Source organism: Tinamus guttatus, unplaced genomic scaffold, assembly GCF_059628265.1.
Source record: "Tinamus guttatus ecotype Peru unplaced genomic scaffold, ASM5962826v1 Tinamus_guttatus_pri_ptg000314l, whole genome shotgun sequence".
In the NCBI taxonomy this organism is placed as follows: domain Eukaryota; kingdom Metazoa; phylum Chordata; class Aves; order Tinamiformes; family Tinamidae; genus Tinamus; species Tinamus guttatus.
Genome location: NW_028288848.1, coordinates 3,972,092 through 3,990,596, shown reverse-complemented (window position 1 = coordinate 3,990,596; position 18,505 = coordinate 3,972,092). Strand labels below are relative to the sequence as shown.

Below are 18,505 nucleotides of genomic sequence, written 5' to 3'. Positions count from 1 at the left end.
GTCAACTCTCGAGCAGAGGTCCTTCTACCTTCTACCACTACCTGGTACTGCACACATATAGGATCATAGTTAGTAAAGAAAAAAAGAAATCAGTATCTTTATAAAGGCTGAGAACTTACCTTGATTCATCAATGCCCCAATACAGAAATTATATGGGCTAAGCTCTAAATTTGAAAACTCAGGCTTCCCAGTAAGACAGTCTGAGTACTGCTATTTTTGCAAGATGTAATTACGCAGCTTTCAAATCTGCAGTGCTGTTGAAGGATTATGTGACATAAAACTTTGCCACAAACCACGATCTATCACATTAGGGAATCATACATGGTCCACTATGTCATGAACCGATGGTCTTTTTGAAGAGAAGAGTTCAGGGAGATAATTGCTCCTGTTCCCTTTACTCCCTCATAAACTTCCAGTCTCTCGCAACTACACCTCCCACTGCTGTCATCTGTTGGTATGACTGTGCACCATAAAGAGCTGCTTTCTCCCACTGAAAAGGCAGCTGTTTTCATGCTAAAAAAAGTGAAGTTAAAGCATATAGAATACACTTAAGTTATTTAGACAACATGTGGTTACTACTTTGTTTAAGGCTAAGAAGCATTAAGGCTAGTTTCTGTGATGATAACTTTTAGGCTGGAATTTCCTTTTTGTGTTTCAATAATTCTGCCACACTGGCACACAGTCCAAAATATAAATAACCAACCCCGAAACTCACTGAATAAAGAAAATGGTAGTCCCAGCCAAAATGCATTAAGAATATTACAAATTTTCAATACTAGGCCATCTCTTTGGGTCCATAACTGCATGCTAGAATAAATATAAAAGAATACACTACTGGATGGACTAAGAAGATGGACTAAAAGAAAGGACTAAGGTACTCTTCAGTTGTAAATCAGACACAGCTGAAGCATAAAAAGGTTAAAAATAACAGCAGAAGAGCAATGTGGAGATAATATTTTTTCTTGTTATACTATTTAACATCAGGATCTTGGTTCCTATGACAACGGAGAGACTGAAATCTACTGGTTTCCATTCCAAATGCAGTTGCATTTCATTACAGGGCATAACATGTGCAAAATATAAGTCAAGGCTTTTAAAAATGATTAAAGATCCTGAATATCTTTTTCTTTCTGGAAGTATAAACATATTAATGAAGGCACTTTTCAGAAAGGGCTAGACACTCCTTTGAGGTGTTTCAAAATAGATCACCAGAAATCAGAGGTTAAGCATGTTTTAAAAAGCAAATGTCACCCATATCTGTGGCTCCTCTCGGTCTGGAGACAGCCTGAAGGACAGCCAAACACTTGTCTCCCACCAATTCCTACTCAGATGCAAACCACCAAACATCATTACTAAGGGCAAATAATTGTCTTTTAAAGCACATTAGAAGATAATGGATACCAACATACACGTTACATGCAAGTAGAGGACAGCATTGTCAGATCCCAGGCTGTTTTCCACTAGCACAGTCACTCGGAATATGCCCACATTCTGGTAAACATGCTTGATCCCATCTTCTGTTGAACTGAGATTGGCGTATGACACAGCAATGCCATCTCCAAAGTCCACTTGGATGATGGATCTCTGGAGGTCTCCCTGTGGTGACAGAAAAACGATCAGAATAGATGCTGTTATTTTTGAAAGAGAATTGCAAGCATCTCAGCCAACCATCCCAGACATCAGCAGGCATTTTTGTGGGAGTAATAGAAAATGATTTTGAGAGATCAGATCAGACTTAACATACCTAGACCATCCAGATGATAGTTGCAAGATCTCATGCTAGCTGGAGAAAGAAAGTCACTTCATCAGCTTGCTCAATAATCAGTAGAAAGGTGACACTTACTGAGATTTGATCCAGCTTCAGTCTGACTGTGAAGGTTTCTTTCAAGATATTGCTGTAGCAACTTTCCTAGTTGTCAAAAGGACTGGGGATCTTATGGAAAATAAATTGTTGCCTTCTCTCTGAGTTTCCTTCCAGTGAAGAGCAGGATGTGGGAGGGATAATGTTCACTTACATCTCGTATCAGCAGTCACTTACAATGGAGGTAGCTATATAGATTACCTCTATATTTTTGGAGCCAATCTCACAATTTTCAGGTTTTACACATTAATTCATAAAACAGAGAAGAGACTTTCAGAAGTTCTCTAGGCCATCCATCCTTCCCCAAGGGAAAAGTCAACCATTCAAAGCAGTGGGGTGTCAAAAGAATCCCTTCAGTCTGACAGTTTATAACAACTTATGACTTGTTCAATGCCCGGATTTATAACGAGCTGGATTTGTATCTACATCACAACAGCCACCAACACTGCGGACCCAATGTGGGGCCCTTCCTGCCTGCTTCAGAAGTGAAGGGCTAAGGAATTAGCTGTGCTCACTAAACTCTTCCTCCTGTCTAGAGAAAATCCTACAGCCTAGAGGGTAGGTGATATAACTCGGACTGTGAACTTGTGACATTGTAGTCTACTGAGCTGCTAATCTAGCACATTTCAGAACTGATACAAACAAACAAACAAGAAAAAATGAGAGAAATATACAAATGTCAACAAAACAAAAACACCACAGGCCAAAAGCTAAGGATATCAGGGATAGGTATTTCCTATGCCAGAGCACAGCTCCTCTTACGTAGGCCTACAACAGACTTCGGTCTTCCCCTCTTGAGACTGAATTCCAGCCAGCCTCATATACTTCTTCAACATCAGAGACATCCAGCACTAAAAACATTTACGCTGGAAAGAGGGGAGCGATGCCATTTCCTTATTCTGCTTTACAGAAAAACACATTTTTTTTGACTTCTTAATTACTAGTATTTTTGGTCAAAAAGACAGACAAGCCTCTCTCATCGCAGGGCAGTGACATGCCTACAGCAAGGGCACTTTCTGACAGCCACATAGTTACACAGCCTGTACTGACCCATACCACAACAGCAGCTGTCACGGATCATCCTCTCTCGGGGAAGACATGGCACCTTGTCTCAATTTTGATTCCCTTCCTTTTGAAGGGACCCCTCGGTGGCTCCGAGGGATCCTTATGCAGGATACGCTCGCGCTCACAGGCTGTTGCCATGGAGCAGCTTGCTCCAGCCTGGCGCGCTGAGGCAGCTGCCGCTGCCTGGAAGGAGGCCGTTAAATTAATAGCTGAGGGCAGTTCATAATATTGGCTGAAAGGACATTTAATTTGCTGTGGTTTGGTTTCCCCTTCTTCCCCCCTGCTCTCGAGGCAGAAGCAGTCCTTTAGATGCCCACTTGGAAGTGAACATGTTTGGTATTGGGCAGGTTTCCCCACTGGAAAGGGAAATGCATGTGTGGGTGAGTAAGGAGGGGACCTATAATGTAATCTTTACCTTGCTCAGGTTCCCTCTGTATTTTTATCACTTGTTGTCAAGGCATAAACAGAAGAAGCTTGCCTGCAGGATGAGCTAGGGAGGAGCAGAGCTACATCTGGGGGTGGGCAACAGAGAAGCATTGCCCGAATACGCAGAGGTTAAAGGCAGAGCCCTTATGCTGCCATGGCCCCCTTCCACAGGGTAGGTCTAAATCTCAGTTTTTGTCCCTGGTCTGGCTGCTCAAAGCACAGTTGCTTCCAAAGGGAAGACAGAAAATAATCCTATTGCTGTTTCAGAGGATCCCATTTTGAAGGTGGGTGAGAAAAGGACAGCCTATGACAGAGGTGCACACCTGGGTTTCCCCTAGATATCCACATCATTTCCCCTCCTGGCATCTCTAAAGTACGGAGAGGAACATCCTCATTTCTCCACTTCAGAGGACCATGAGGATTCTATATATGAGATCATAGAACCGCAATAGTTGGAAAACACCTTCAAGATCATCGAGTGGAACTGTAAATGACAGAGATATTAGAGAAAGCCGACTCACACCCCTGTTTCCTTCAAGCAGGGTGATCTTGTGTGTTAACCCAATTTCAGGTTGCCCTTAGGTAGCTCCTAAATGAGTTTCTCTTAGCATTTAACATCATAACATCTGCAACCTTCAATGAGATATGGTCATATCTAAGAAAGCCAGTTGGACCTCCGTTCAGCAATGCCCTTAGCAAATTCTTCACTTCAAGCATTACTGCAAGTTTAAGCATCCGCTTACATTTTTTTTCTTAGAGACACAAATCACTGAGGCAGAGTCTCCTACCTGTGTTACATAAGGAATCAAACTAGAGGGATCATACAAAGATCATACTTCTTACAAAGAGTCGTTAGGAACACGGGAGAAGGGCTTAAGCACATCAGTGAGTGCTCTGGTGAGCTAAGTTAATTGAAAGAAGATGGCAAAGTGCAAAGTTTGAAACATGATGAGAAGTGTTTTGAGCACTTCAATGTGGTGCCCTGTCTGACAGTGACAACAGGAGGCAAACGGATTATGCCTCTACAGAGAGAAGTGGGCATATATGAGCTCCTCAGCCCTGAACCCTCCCCAGAGGAGAGATATATTCACGATGCTGGTCTTGGACCAAAGGCAGAGAGTACTCTGCTTTGAAATATCTGGCTGTGCCCTTAGGTGCTCTCCCAGTTCCACCAGGCAAATCATCATTAGAGATTTAGTCATCATTTGTTACTAAAAATGGACGATGTCTTTGATCATCATTCAGTAAAACTACTAAAGCATTCAGTACCACTGGGACATAAGCTGTCCCTGTGGTCAAAACCTCAGCACCACAGTGACCCTGCCAGCTCTATCATCTCTGAGTATATTTAAGGTCATGTGATAACACTGCATTTGAGGTAGCGAAGGAAGATGAAAAGGATGACAGCATATAGAACAGCCTTGTTTCTGCAGGAGTCAGAGTTAATGCCCTCACAAGTGATTTTTCTCTTGTCTTCATTTTTTCCATAGCCATGAAACCCATGGTGCCTGCAAGTGCTGCTGGGGAGGGGAGCCATTTCTTAGTCATGCAGGATTTACATTTCAATTTTTCTTCCAAATTCTCCAGGGAGAGGAAATGCTGACAGAGACATCTCCTGCAAATCTAATTGGAGAACTTCAGCTGCCATTGCCCCAGTCTTCTTCATTTGTCTTGGCCTTTCCCATTTTGTTTTAAAACTCTTTGAACTGGAAATATATTTTCCATTCAGTAAAATCCTTGCTATAGCTCTCTTTTTGAAAATGCCACATTTTGAAAAGCTGACATTTACAATTTTTAGCTTAGGAAGGGGGAAGAAAAAGTCAGGAAAATGAAGAGTCAGTGTTTTTGACTTGTTAGAAAGCTTTATCTAATGCCAGGTGAGAGCAAAGGCAGAGTAAGACAGAGAGAGAACAAAAGTGAGCCAAGATCAAAACATTTCCTGCATAGCTCATAACTGCTCTGCATCAATCCCAGCTGCCTGAATCCCAGACAGCTCCAGAGAGCCACTTATATGTGGCTGTTTTACCAAGGGATGTTGTGTTTGGCAGTAATTTTATACATATACATCCATCTTGCTAGAAACTATCCGGGTGCTTTTCCCAGCCTCTCCTCATCATACTGACAAACTCAGTGCTACGTGCTGGGGTTTTCTGGAGCTCTGAGCCTGAGCAAGGTGGCCACTGAGCTCCAGACATCACTTCTGCAGCCTCAGAGAAGCCTCTTTGGCCTTCACTGTGAGCGGTCATTAATTCCAGCGCTTGTAGGCGTCACGGGAGATTTATCTCTGATAAATCCTGTAATTTAATCACACTGAGCTGGCCAGCAACGTATCACAATGTCTTGAAAAATAAAAGTAGTTTTGTGGGTAGATTATGGAATCTTTGTGGAGATGTAATCTTTGTGGAGATTACTCCACAAAGTTGGAGTGCATTTAGATTTAAATGAATCTTGGGTACATCTCAGCAATCCTTTAGTGCAGCTAAAGACTTGGGCATATGCTGAACTTGAAGCACATAACTGCTCCTTTTAGCCTGATGAGGAGCCCTGGGAAAAAAAGACAAAAAAAAGCCAGTTTCTGGAGACCCCATCTAATGCTCTCTACTGATAAAACAGCTAATGCTAAAAGAAAAAATACTAACAATAATTTAAAAGATAACTGTTTTCTAAGTGATTTTCCCTCACTAAATGCCTAGGAGATTTCCACAAAGGAACAAATGATTTTTTTCCCCAAACCAATGTACATCTCTCCTGTCTCTTGTCAAAAAGAATAAAAATCTAGCACGTATACAAGACCTGAATGCTTCCAACAACCTCTCCGAAGCTTCATGCCTCGGGGTATGCTAGAAACTGCCTATACTGTTTGCAACAATATTGTTAGATTTTGATTACTTTTATGCCGACGTTGATATTTTGGTATATGTGAGATTAGGGCTCTTTCCAATCAATCTAAAGAAGATTCCGTCTCCAATGTTCTGTCTGAATTGTACCCAGAAGGTTGTAATCATGTATTTTCCCTATTAAGTTCTAAGTCTTTATATGTAAATTGGAGTATTAAAACAATGAAACAACATTTTGAAGTTTTTAATTTTGTTTCCATGCTTCAGATTTAATTTTGAAGCCTTCAATTATGCATTGACTTGTGTCTCTTCCTTACAGACGTTGAAAATGGATTTAATTACCCCTCCACAAGAGACAGACACTGCAGTTGTTGGATTGCCTTCCTGAATGAAGGTCTCAGGAGTCTTTGTGCTTCTTTAGATTAACCCCTTCGCTCTGTGTGGTATTTTTCCCTCAACATGAACATACATTCACCAAAAATATTTTCACTGCAACTGAGTATCTACCTATGCAATGGATGCCTTTAATCCAGGTTCATTTTAAGCATGTACTTTACTTTAAGTAATGTACTTAAACATTAATTTAAACATTCAAGTACAACTTGATGAACTATTGAAAACATATTTTCCCTGTATGTTCCTGCTTACAAAAAAATGCTCTTAACATTGTTAAAAGCAGAAAATGAATGGAAATGTAACTCATATCAGAACAAACAGCCTGATGTTTTTCACATATGCTTCTTTTTCTAACCAAATCAGTTAACTGTACTAATCAAATCTTTCATCATAATTGCCAGACCTGCCAGCACTACCCAGCTATAATCTTTATTTTTCTTCCTTTTTTATAAGACTCAATCTCCTATGAACCACAAGAATCAATAAATACAGCCTCTCAGGGTGATTCACAGTAATTTGACTACTGTGATCAGAGGTTTATTATAAGACTATTGTGCTGTGTGTCTTCATGAAGGAGGGGTTAACTTTTTTTTTTCCCCATACATTTTAATGGAGTTTCAAGCAGTGAATCTAAAAATGCACAAAAGGCTCTGATTTCTCCCAGAAATTGTCATACAGACAATGCAATTATATATCAGATGACCGGGGTGGGGAGGGCAGCACTGATTTTGGCTGTGTATTAACAGCAATGTGGTGGTGCTGGTAAGATAAACAGCCATGACTCAGCATGTACATTACAAGTTAGGATGAAGGCTTCAGATTTTCATAAGCATTACTAAATAACTAGTGATACCAAGTGAAGGCTCACAGCAGGATGCCACACAGACCTACAGCCTGTCTTTTGAAGTACCACCAGCTTTGCATCTTTAATTTGGGCACATCAACAATCAGAACAAACAATGCTAATGCTAAGCTCATCTCCAGAGTCTTCAGCTGTCTTGAATTCTGACTTGCACTGGACCTCAGTGAGGTGGGAAATGCTAATAGCACTGTCCAGCCAGCAGTGTCCCGTGAGACACTATGTCCCTTAGGCAGTCATTCAACAACACTATCATGACAGAAACCATACTAGTCTGAAGGAAGAGCAGGCCTCCATCTGTATATTCATGTGGTATGAGAGATTCCTCTGGCCTTATGAGCATTCAGTGTGAAAAGGAAAGGCACAGAGGGCATGAGAGGGAAAGGAAAGCTCTCTTTTCAAACCAGGAAGCAAAGGTATGGAAAGATGAAGTTTCTTACTCAAGGTCACACAGGAACAGCTCAGAATTCAGTTCAGGAATGGGTTCAGATTGCCTCATTTTTGCCCAGAGTTAAACTGTAAGAACAAATGAGTGTTCCCCACATGTTTTGAGGGGGAAACTACCTTAGCCTAATGCTAAGCAGCAGAAAGTACTCAAAAGCAAGCCGACATCTACACCCAGTGGAGTGACTTTGGCAAGGGAGAAGTGAAGTAGACCTGCAATGTCAAAGATTTTTGACTGTCATTTTATCAAGATAAAAAATAAATTAGAGGAGGCAGTTTCTCTGTGAATGATCTGTAATGAAACAGCCATAGCCCTGAACCCTTCTGCCCTGAATGTCATTACCATCCATTTCCTCGGCAAAGATGTATGAGCGATCAGATGAAACATGTTGGGAAGCTGTTGTGCTGCAAAGTGTTGTTTGGAGCCTGCTGCTTTGAGCGTCCCTGCTGCAGCAGTACAGCAAACACCACCGGTGCTTCGTGTTCCCCTCACAAATAACTATTGTGCTTGTGACAGGCAAGGGACCTACATGACCGTGTGATGAGGGGCACGGCGATGGAAAACTTCAGCAGGAAAAAATGATTTTTTAGTTTTTGTTTTGCTTTGTTTCTACCGCTGTTCAAAAAAATTAAACAAGGGAATTCTGTTTAGGCTGAAAAACACTCATCCACTGAGTGCCCCGGTGTGACAGGCACCAGGCCCTAGGTCTGTGCATACAGTCCAGGAGAGAAACAAAGGATTAACCTTTGAGCTAGCAGCACTTCGGTGCAATGTGAACATTTGCTTTTAAGCACAACTAGTTTTGTCCTATGCTGCCACTCAGTGACACGCTGTTGCTGTTCTACGTAGCTCAAAGGTAATTTAAAAACAAAATTGCTAGCAAAAATAGGTGTTCTCCTTACTAAAAACTTGTATAATTAGTACAAGTGACCCATGTGAATCATAAAAGGAAATACTAATCATTACTGGCTGTTTTCATCTATTTGGAAAACAATGATGATTGTACCCATATTAATAAAAGAACGTACCTGGACAAATCCTTCCAATAGTAAGGGACCAAAAGCATTAATTCGAAGATGACTACAAACAGTTTTTAAGAACTCTTTCATACATCCCAAAGGTTAGGCCACTCTGATTATTTTAATATGAGATGTTGCTATTTGTGGCTTTAGATGATATTTACATGATGCCAAATGTAATTGGTTTACAGGAAAATTGCATGTGACTCAAGGGTAGTAAAAACTGGGCCAGAATCCCAGTTCTTAGCAATCAGCAATGCTCTGTGCACTGCTGGTTCTGGTGTCTGCGCCCTCTTCACTTACACAGATTCCAGAGATTACTTTCCTTTTGTGTTTTTATAATAACAGAATAGTTCTGAACACGTTGTCCTTGTTTCTCTTCAGAAGACAACTTCTTATACTGGCACCATGTCTGTCAGAACAACACAGTCCGCAGTTCAAGCCTTGAGAACCACTATAAAAACCCCTGCGCTGTGGTTCCTGCCCTGACTCCCACAGCTATGTGCAAACATCAGCTTTCTACCACCAGCACCTGCTTCTTCCTCCCCTCTTAGTAACCATCTCCACTACAGAGATGCAGTGATTTTTCAAGGCCTCTGGTGAGCCTGCATCTACAGTTCTTCCTCCTTTTCAGAACCAGGCAAGTCCTTAGATGAAGCAGAAAGGCCTGGAAAGATAACAACTGTACGAACCTCAAACAAACTCTGTCTTTTGCTCACCTGCTTCTTATCTTCCTGCTTCCTGTCTTTCAGGTCAAGCAGAACATAAGGCTGAACAAAAAGAGCTGGGAGGCTGCAGTATAAGGATCAACTGTGTCAGCCTGAGGGCTTCAAACAAACTGTTCCAGAGGGATAGAGATCTTAAGATGTGAAGGAACTATGACATGAGCAAAGGCCACTATTTTTTTCATCCTAAAAGATTTTAAGCATGACAGGAGCTAAAGGAAGAGTCCCCAGAAAACCTTAAGTACATAAAATATTGGTCATCATGCCAGGAAGCAAGGGTTGAATAGGACACATCTCCATACACCCCTGGGGAAAATCATGCATGCCCACACTGGTCTGTTCAGCCTTTTCTGACACGTCTGGTGTTCCTCTCTTCAGCAAAAATAGAGGGGCACAGATTCTTGCTGAGCATCCTGGACTGTATAGTCTGTATACCTGCACAGGGCAGAACCAAACAGAAAACTGGGAACTTTTGTGAATTCCTTGTTTGGAAAGGAATTAAATACCTATTCTATAAGGTGGTGGCTGTTAACTTTTCTAGTGAGTGGTGTTATTTTTTGTTGCTGCAATAAATCAGTAAATGCTCTAGCATATATACACTTACACTGCTATAATCATACCTTATAGTCCTATAAATTACATACAGCTGGAAAAAAATCATTCTTTGTTAAATATCTTTTACTGTAATGTGTCAGCTTAAAGTTATTGTCAGATTGGGTCAAATTCACCCCAAAGTTTTGCTGTTTGCACTGCAGCCTCTTTACCTCTACAAATCTAGAAGTAGAAGCTTGGGATTCATCAAGCAGGGAGAGAAATACTCATGGCAGGAGGCAGATCAATCCTGTTTCAGCTCTCAGAGCAGTTCCTAAACCCTGCCCCATTAGCTATCCCAAAATATGGGTTCCCTTTAGATATCCTCAGAAATAGACTCACATTTCAAAACATGCCCTAATATACAGCATAGGAAAGACCCAATCTGCTAACAGAGATGTTACTTCCAAACTCTACTAACAGAGATGTTACTTCCACACTCCTGTCTAAGAGAGTGGTTAGGGCACTCATATGGGATAAGCAAGTTCAAACATCCACTTGAGGAAGAACAGGAAATATATTTTGAGTTTTTCATAATCCGGGAAACTCTCTTTCCCACCAACCTACTGATGTAATTCCTTGGAAGTTCTGTGACTGATGTCTCAGATAAGCCATCTCATTTCCTTCAATCTGTTTTTTTTTCTGTGAAAAGGCAATACAAGTAGTAGTTTTATTTTGGTATACAACTACACATTTTTTTTAGTCATTTTCTTGGCCAGAAACATGAAAACTTTGCATCTTGTTATGGACTTCATATCAAAGGCTAGAAATTAGTAATATATCTCAGTCAGATTATATTCACCTAAATATATGACTACGAGTTGCACCAAAATAAACATGTCAATACTGTTATGACTGCATCTGCAGTAGTTGTGTTGTATGTTTGCCACTCCTGAGATATAGTGACCATATTTTGGAGAAAATGAACATTACAGTTTAACAACTGCTTCAGGTTAGATATAGTTTTATAGTACATGTTATCGCTTTTACAAATCAGGACACATGTTTGCTGGGGAAAGCATCAATAATAGAGACATAATAATCCTAACCCAAACCTACAAAATCAACTCTAGAGGTTATCTTCATTCCTCCTTCCTCACTATAGATGACAAATACTATGGAAAGGGTCAGAAGTAATTTCTATGGATATTCTAAGCAATAAAGGGATGTACATTTTCCCTTAGCATAAGAAAGCTTAGCTCTTAGGATTTATTGGGCAACTACATAGGAGAAAAATGCAGAAGTTTAAAAAAATCAAATTTGATTAGTGGAAAAAAAGGAAAAAAAACCCTACTTTGTAAATGCCATCATTTGGGAGTCTATAATAAATCATATATAGAAAAACGCTGATCAGCTGAAACAGGAGAAAAGATTCCATACATTTTCTGTAAAGATTTCATAAAAGGAAGAAGAAGAGTAGAATACTAAGTAAAGTTAGAGCTATAAGAGTAAACAAGGGTTCTGATTAGAGTGACTCATGTTCACATTTGCAATCAATTTCAGACTTAATACTGATGACATCTTGAGATTTAAGCTCCCAGCACCTAAACAACATGCAGATCCCTGCAAACCTGTGTGATGGGGACAGTTCTGCACATGCATTTTTAGCCATGTTGGGTTGAATGTCAGTGTCAAGTAAAAGCAGAAATTCAAACACAACAGGAAATCAAAAGCACAGATAAGAACAGTGAGCAGGATTCCAACCTATACTCTCCAATCTTACTGAGAAATTCCCCATCCAGGGTAGTTTTTAATCAACTTCTTCCAGGTGTTACCCGATGCAGTGCAATGGACTTTCGCTCTCATCGTCCCCATACACTGTCCCTTAGTTCTCGTGACATATTCTAACCTAGCCACACACTTTTTTAGTTCACCTCTTCGCTTTGCAAGTGTTGTCTGGCATGAATCAGAGTGAAATATGCCCGTAAGGCCAGGGATCCACATAAACATAGACCCTACCTCTTCCAGTTGGATTAGGAAAGTGACGTTGTGTCCTAGATCAGCTGTCAGTTTGCCATCAGATGTGACTATACGAAGTCCCTGGGGGGCTTTGCCAGGACATTGCTGCGGTTTTGCTGTGTACTGTTCTCTTACACCATCTGTGCAGTTATTAGAAACAACTTTCCGATACCTGCAAAGAAAGAAATCAGACAAGGTGCTGACATGAAGAATAATGGGGTTTAGTACAACAGACAAAATTTTCCAGGTCATTTTAGACTGGTGAGATTAGAAGAAAAGAGGTTCCCAAATATATTCTAGCATTTATCTCAGCCAGACACAGCATGTGGGCCTAACATACAAGTAGTGTAATATTGTTGTTAAGGGCATTTAGTATTCTCCTGCACAGCACACCTATATGCCACAAATTGCATACAACATTATTTTATATTTACTGTAACTTTAAATAAATGTTACATGTGTAAAGTGTATATATACACACACTATTGTTATTTGTTATTGCTATTATCTGTTAATATATTTTCAGACATAGTTAAACAGCTTTTCTCACATACCACAGAACACCAGCTGGGAAGCAACACTTCCACAGAAATGACAGAATTGAAGAAAAAAAAGCTAATTTGACCCATCTTTTAAGTGTACAAAACGCCAACAGGCAGCTGGCAGTGATTAAAACACAGGGGCACATCAGAAATGTTGTCTGAGGTCATTATCTTGACTTCAGCTACATCGTCCATTGACATCCAAGAAGGCCAAAGAGTTATCAAACATTCAGGATAGCTGCCCATTGATTATTTCTGTTCACACATACACCAGTTTCAAGAAAAGGTCTGGCCCATTCCTGATGGAAATCTGACAGGCTAGACTGCAAGCTCTAACAAATTTAATGAAAAAGGGCTTTAGACAGCTTTGATTCACCTTTAGAAAATGCAATCTTTAGCTGTCATCCTATAAGGACTGTATGGCTGCTCTTGCTCAAATACTCTCTATTGTGCCACTTACCCAGTGCTGTTGAGATAACTCTGTCCAAGGCTACAGTCTTTTGACAAGGAAGATGGGTTATACCAAAATGCTGGCAAACACTGTCCATTGCTGTGACGTTCGTATCCGTAATCACTGTTTCAGTATTCAAAGAAGCAATCACAGGAAAAACAATCAATCAAATGCACACAAAACCCAAATATTAGCCTCTGCTCTCTAAAACTGATTGGCTTTGATTTTCCTCAGATCTTTAAATATTCTTGATCTTGCTTTGATTTTTGATTTGGATAGTTACCCTAGATAAACCCTAGTATAAACAAGAGCAGAAAATAATCTGTTAAACTCTAGTCTAAGACCTATTGCATTACCTGTTCTCCGTCCACAGTTGAACAGGTGCAGCACTAGCCTCAAATATAACAGCTAGAGATCTAAGTCAATTCCAAACACTACTGTCTCATTCATTTCTTAAAAAAATGATATGCTGAAGAATTAATTTTATTTGAAAACATTATCACATGAGCTGTAGAGGAAAATTCATAATTCTGAGACACCTATATATTTTCTACTAAAGGGCTACCATCTCGATCAGACAGATGGGAAAAAGATGATGCCATAGGGGCTGTTTGTGAGAGTGCTGCAGTTTCTATTTGTGCTGATCTCTGTGGCTGGCCACACACATTTGTACTGTGTGTATGTGCACATGCATGCATATAGAGAATATATCCTCCTCAGGCTCTGGCTGGGGCTGGAAACACAGCACTGCAGCAATCTTGCCTCTCTCAGGCTGACAGATTCAGCAGCTCCTAGCAAGCAGCAGAGTGATCAATTATATTTATAGAATAATAGCCAAAAAAAGTTTAAAATTGTGAACATTTTTCCAAATATCTTTTTCTTTCCCGGACCTAAACTTCTCTGTCCAAAAAAAATATATATTGCTGAAGCAGTGTTAAACAATCTTAAGAACTCCAGTACTGATCTAAGAGGTAAGACAAAGAAAAGAAAGACGAGTAGATTTTGGCGTTTATTTTTGTTCTACACTCGAACTTTCCCTTCTGAATCAAGAAAAGAAACATATTGAGGTAATCTATAAAAGGAGAAATTAAAAATATGACATTAAACAAAGGAAAATTAAAGCTGCATATCACTGGGGAAAATTACAAACATCCAATAGACTGTGAATTGCAGCTCCAAAGGAACATTTTGGCAGCTATGCTGCTCAGGATGTCTATAACAAAGTAATTAAGAGCACACTCTAGATAACAACAATGAATTTGATGTCCTAAATAGACCTTTCCACAGTTTTTGTGTGTGAATTTTCATGAATCTTTTTACTTAGATACTAGTAATTGAATATTACTTAATTGTTTTGGAAGCATCAGTCAGTTTTTTCTCCCACTGCCATGTGCTCCTCTAATCATTTTTTTTGGAAGAATACAATGGCTATGGAAAACATTTTATAATGAGGAATAACATTCTGATTTGCTTAGAGAAAACAAATATTTATGTACAAGTGGGACCCCTGTATTTTTGTAATTCAATTGTCAATTCTGCTGCACTATGTCCTAAGTTATCACTTGTCACTTTAATTAAAAACACTGTATACACAGTGTGTTCAGTAATCAGGTGAAAACTAAACAATACAGTGAAATCTGCCTCAGAGGGGGATCAGTATCCACAGTCCAATTTAATACTACTGCCTTGGTCTGTGATTTCTCATTACACCCATGTACAGACTCATGCTGTAACTTCGGTTCCTATTAGTGCTACTTAGGTATTGTATTTGCACATCTGGTCAAGCAGAGTTTGAATTAACTAGGTCTGACTATAGTTGGGCCATGTTCCTCAAAGTCAAGGGAATGAAATTACAGGATCTTCGAGGGCAGAAATAGTTCTAAACACAGGAGTTTCACAGCGTCATTTATAGGCTTGCAAATCGTCCGGCTCATTAAGGACATACAGAGATATCATCCTAGCAAATGACATGAATTGCCATTCCACACCTCTCTACAGATGCACCAGGCCCCCGTTCACCTCTGCAGTCTTGGAGTCTAATGAATTCCTTGGCCACAGGCTGATGCACACACAACACTGATGCTGACAACAAATTGCTGCCTACAGTTTGGCACAACAGGTTTTGTTGCAATCAACAAGCATTAGCATCAATTGGAGTGCTGTAGCATGAGGCAGTATAGCGAAATCTGGAGCCTGCAATCAGCCAGCCAACTCATTGCCAGGTATCTGGGAACTGGAATTTGCATATATTGACTACATTTTGCCTCTGCCTGAGAAGAACTCAGGTGAAATAGATAATGCACTTATCAAAAAGGAGCAGAGCATTTATCAAAATGGATTATTTTATCAGTATGAAGCAGCCTACCATTTGGCTTAGACTAATACTAGTTTTACACTGGGCCCTTCTACCGGTTCAGTCTGTAGTTCTATTTAAGGATGGCAAGCTCTTCTCTGCAATTAGAAATGGATAGCAACTCATTCCTTAAGTTCTGCATCTGTACTTAAAGCTAATGGTAAAAGTTTTTTTTTTTTTTTTTTTTTTTTGCAGCATAGGTAGTAATGATCTAAAGGAAACTAAATCCCCTAAGATATCTTATAATTTGAATAAGGACCTGCACAAACACAGAGCCATGCAAGAGCTGCAAATCCATATAAAATTGTTAAAATCTCATGTTCTAACAAATCAGTAATATCGATAATTAAGTCATATGAGTGATTGCCATGAATTAACATGTAATCACAGGACAACCTTAATATTGAACATCATCACCTGAAGCACATAAATCAGCCATGCTAGAAGCTGAAAATGCCACTTATGGTTTTGAACTTTCCACTTACAGATATTCAAGGGGGTGGAATCAAGCTATCTGTGACTAGAAACACTGTTGTTCTGCAGTTTCCAATAACCCTTTTGGAAGAAAAAAACAAAACTCACTGTAGCTGCAGTGATAAAGCTTTACAGTTAATGCTGATCTGTGGCATAAATGTAGACTTCTGTTAGAGAGGGAATGTTCTTGCTTTACAGAACTATATGATTTGAGATGGCTTTTTTCTCAGAGAAGGATTCATGCAGCCGCAGCGGGCGCACATGATTATAACTGCATCACAGTATTTGGGATGCCAGGGAGTATTAATGAGAAATTCAAAATCCTCAGTCTTCCCAGGAAATCCATGTCTGGTAGATACGCAAGGTCTCCAGAGATGTACACGGATGCACAGTCGATCTTGCATCTACTTGCAAGATTGCTTTTCACAATCATTCAGAATTACTTTTCATCAGCTAACCAAGGCCACCTCAATGGTGAGGCAAAACATAAACGGAGCTGTGCAAGTGCATGGGTTTTATATCAGAACAGGCACATGCAGGACCATCTGCTCCAATGAATGGCAACACACAAAGCCAGCTTAGTCTAATCATATTCACTATCTGCCTTCTGCCTTTCCACAGTTTTTCAGAGCAGTTGCTCATGATACAGGACTGATATTTTAGCGTAAGAACCAAAATTAGCAGGCAGGTGTGTATGCTAAGTGCTAGACAACAAAGAGCCAGAGTAAAGAGCGTCATACTCCCCATGACGGTGCGCGACACAGGAATACCGTTTGGATAACCCCCCACTATTACTGGCACTGGGTTCAGAGGAAGGACTAACAGAGTAACATTTAACTCAAAGTTTCTATTAAGGGACATAAAAGACATTCACTGAAGAATGAATACCACCAAAGATTTCCATCTCTGTCCAAGGCGCATTTCAACTGAAGAGATATTGCTGTAATAAGGCTCAAACGGTCGGAAGGAAAACAATGTAAGGAAAACGAGTAAATTAATGCTTTAATAACACACCAATAGCAGTGTCATCCATTTACTCAAATCAATTAAATGAAGAAGCACAGTCTTGTTTCCAGGCAGTTGCTAGGATAGGTTTGCCTAGGGCTCCTGCAGGTTCCACACCACCTTATTCCTGAAGCACCATTGCCCTCTGGCTGCGAATCGCAGCCCCTGCACGGAGTGTGGAAGAGCTGCAGATGCTGCTGTGTCCCCAGATAGTTTGGGATCGAACCCGTGACAAGGGATGGCTACTGTCAGAAGAGCTCAGGTTCCCAAGGACAGAGAAACTACAGTCAGTTCTAATGTCACTCAGCTTTGTTGCTGTGTAAAACAATAAACAAATTCCTTTTCTCTGGAAAAGAACCGCTGTGAGCTGAATACAGGCTTGAAATGCCCCCGGGAAGCCAGGAGAAAACTGCTATAAATTGACTTTTTTCCTGCACTGATAAGACGACTCACTCACAGGATTAACAGTACTAACCACCCCCTCCATTAAAAAAAAAAAAAAAAAAAAAAAAAAACACCGTAGGAGACCATACAGGCAGATTATTTTTTCCAAGCTCTGATAAGCTTGGATAATAAAGTCTGCATTTTCTCCATATAAATCCAGTGGACAAACAGGAAAAGAAAAAAACTCTTACACAGTGGCAGCTCTTAAATTCTGTGTGTAAGTCTGGATCCTATAACCATTAAGTCAGTATAAAACACCGCCCCATTTATTTCAAGATTGCAAAATCAAGTAGGGCCAGCAGAACAGCTTCTCCCTGCTAGAGATACAGACACCTTCAATGTCCTTCACCTAAGAGCTCTCTCCAGCACAAAAAGACAAAGTCAAAAGAACAAAAGGAAAGTAAAAAGCACTGCTGAAATGTTGTGAATGAGGATGACAAAAGCAATCCTTGATTTTGCAGGAAGAACTCTGCAGAGAACTTCTTGCCACAGTGAAAGATAATGCCCTGGTTTTCCTCCATGCCCCTTTGGACTGGCTTATGCAGGATGCAGTGGAAGTGAAGCCTCTTGTGGAGCTCGACAAGGTGGTCACTGAATGCTGTGGCACAACAGCAGGTTTGCTGTTGCTAGCACAATATGGCTGAGAAATTCAGAACCAGCAGAACTGCTGGGGTTCTGCTATCTCTTTTCTCCTTCCTTGAAAAACTTCTGTCTTCTCTTCCCAGTGGCTTTTCTGTCCTCTGACAAACCTATGTAAAATGATGTTCCTGACTGTATTCAGTAGATAAATAACAGCAGCAGTGTGGAAAGAAGCTGGAATGGATAAAGTCAAAATACAGATCTGTATTTTGAGGAAATGATGAATAACAAGGGCTCAGAGAGAACTGGAGGAGATGAAGACAGTCTGTTATAAAACAAAACTAGTTCCACTGGAAGCAGGGAAGTCCACTTTTTATCAGTCAGCTCAGAAAGCAGACCTGGACTACATGTAAAGCTGTTTTTCTCAGGCTATTTTTAAGAAGGTAATTTACAAGAAGCCCAAATTTTTCCACT

The 18,505-nt window shown here is 40.2% G+C and overlaps 1 protein-coding gene across 1 annotated transcript in view; it reads right to left on the bottom strand.

The window, feature by feature from the left end:
* Nucleotides 1-18,505, bottom strand: part of SORCS1 (sortilin related VPS10 domain containing receptor 1) — a 277,984-nt gene that overhangs the window by 26,821 nt on the left and 232,658 nt on the right. The window contains exons 17-19 of the mRNA XM_088528639.1: nt 13,186-13,299; nt 12,184-12,355; nt 1,410-1,596 (exon numbers count right to left, since the gene is read on the bottom strand). Coding sequence (XP_088384765.1) covers nt 1,410-1,596; nt 12,184-12,355; nt 13,186-13,299 — 473 coding nt within the window. The remainder of the gene's footprint in view (nt 1-1,409; nt 1,597-12,183; nt 12,356-13,185; nt 13,300-18,505) is intronic.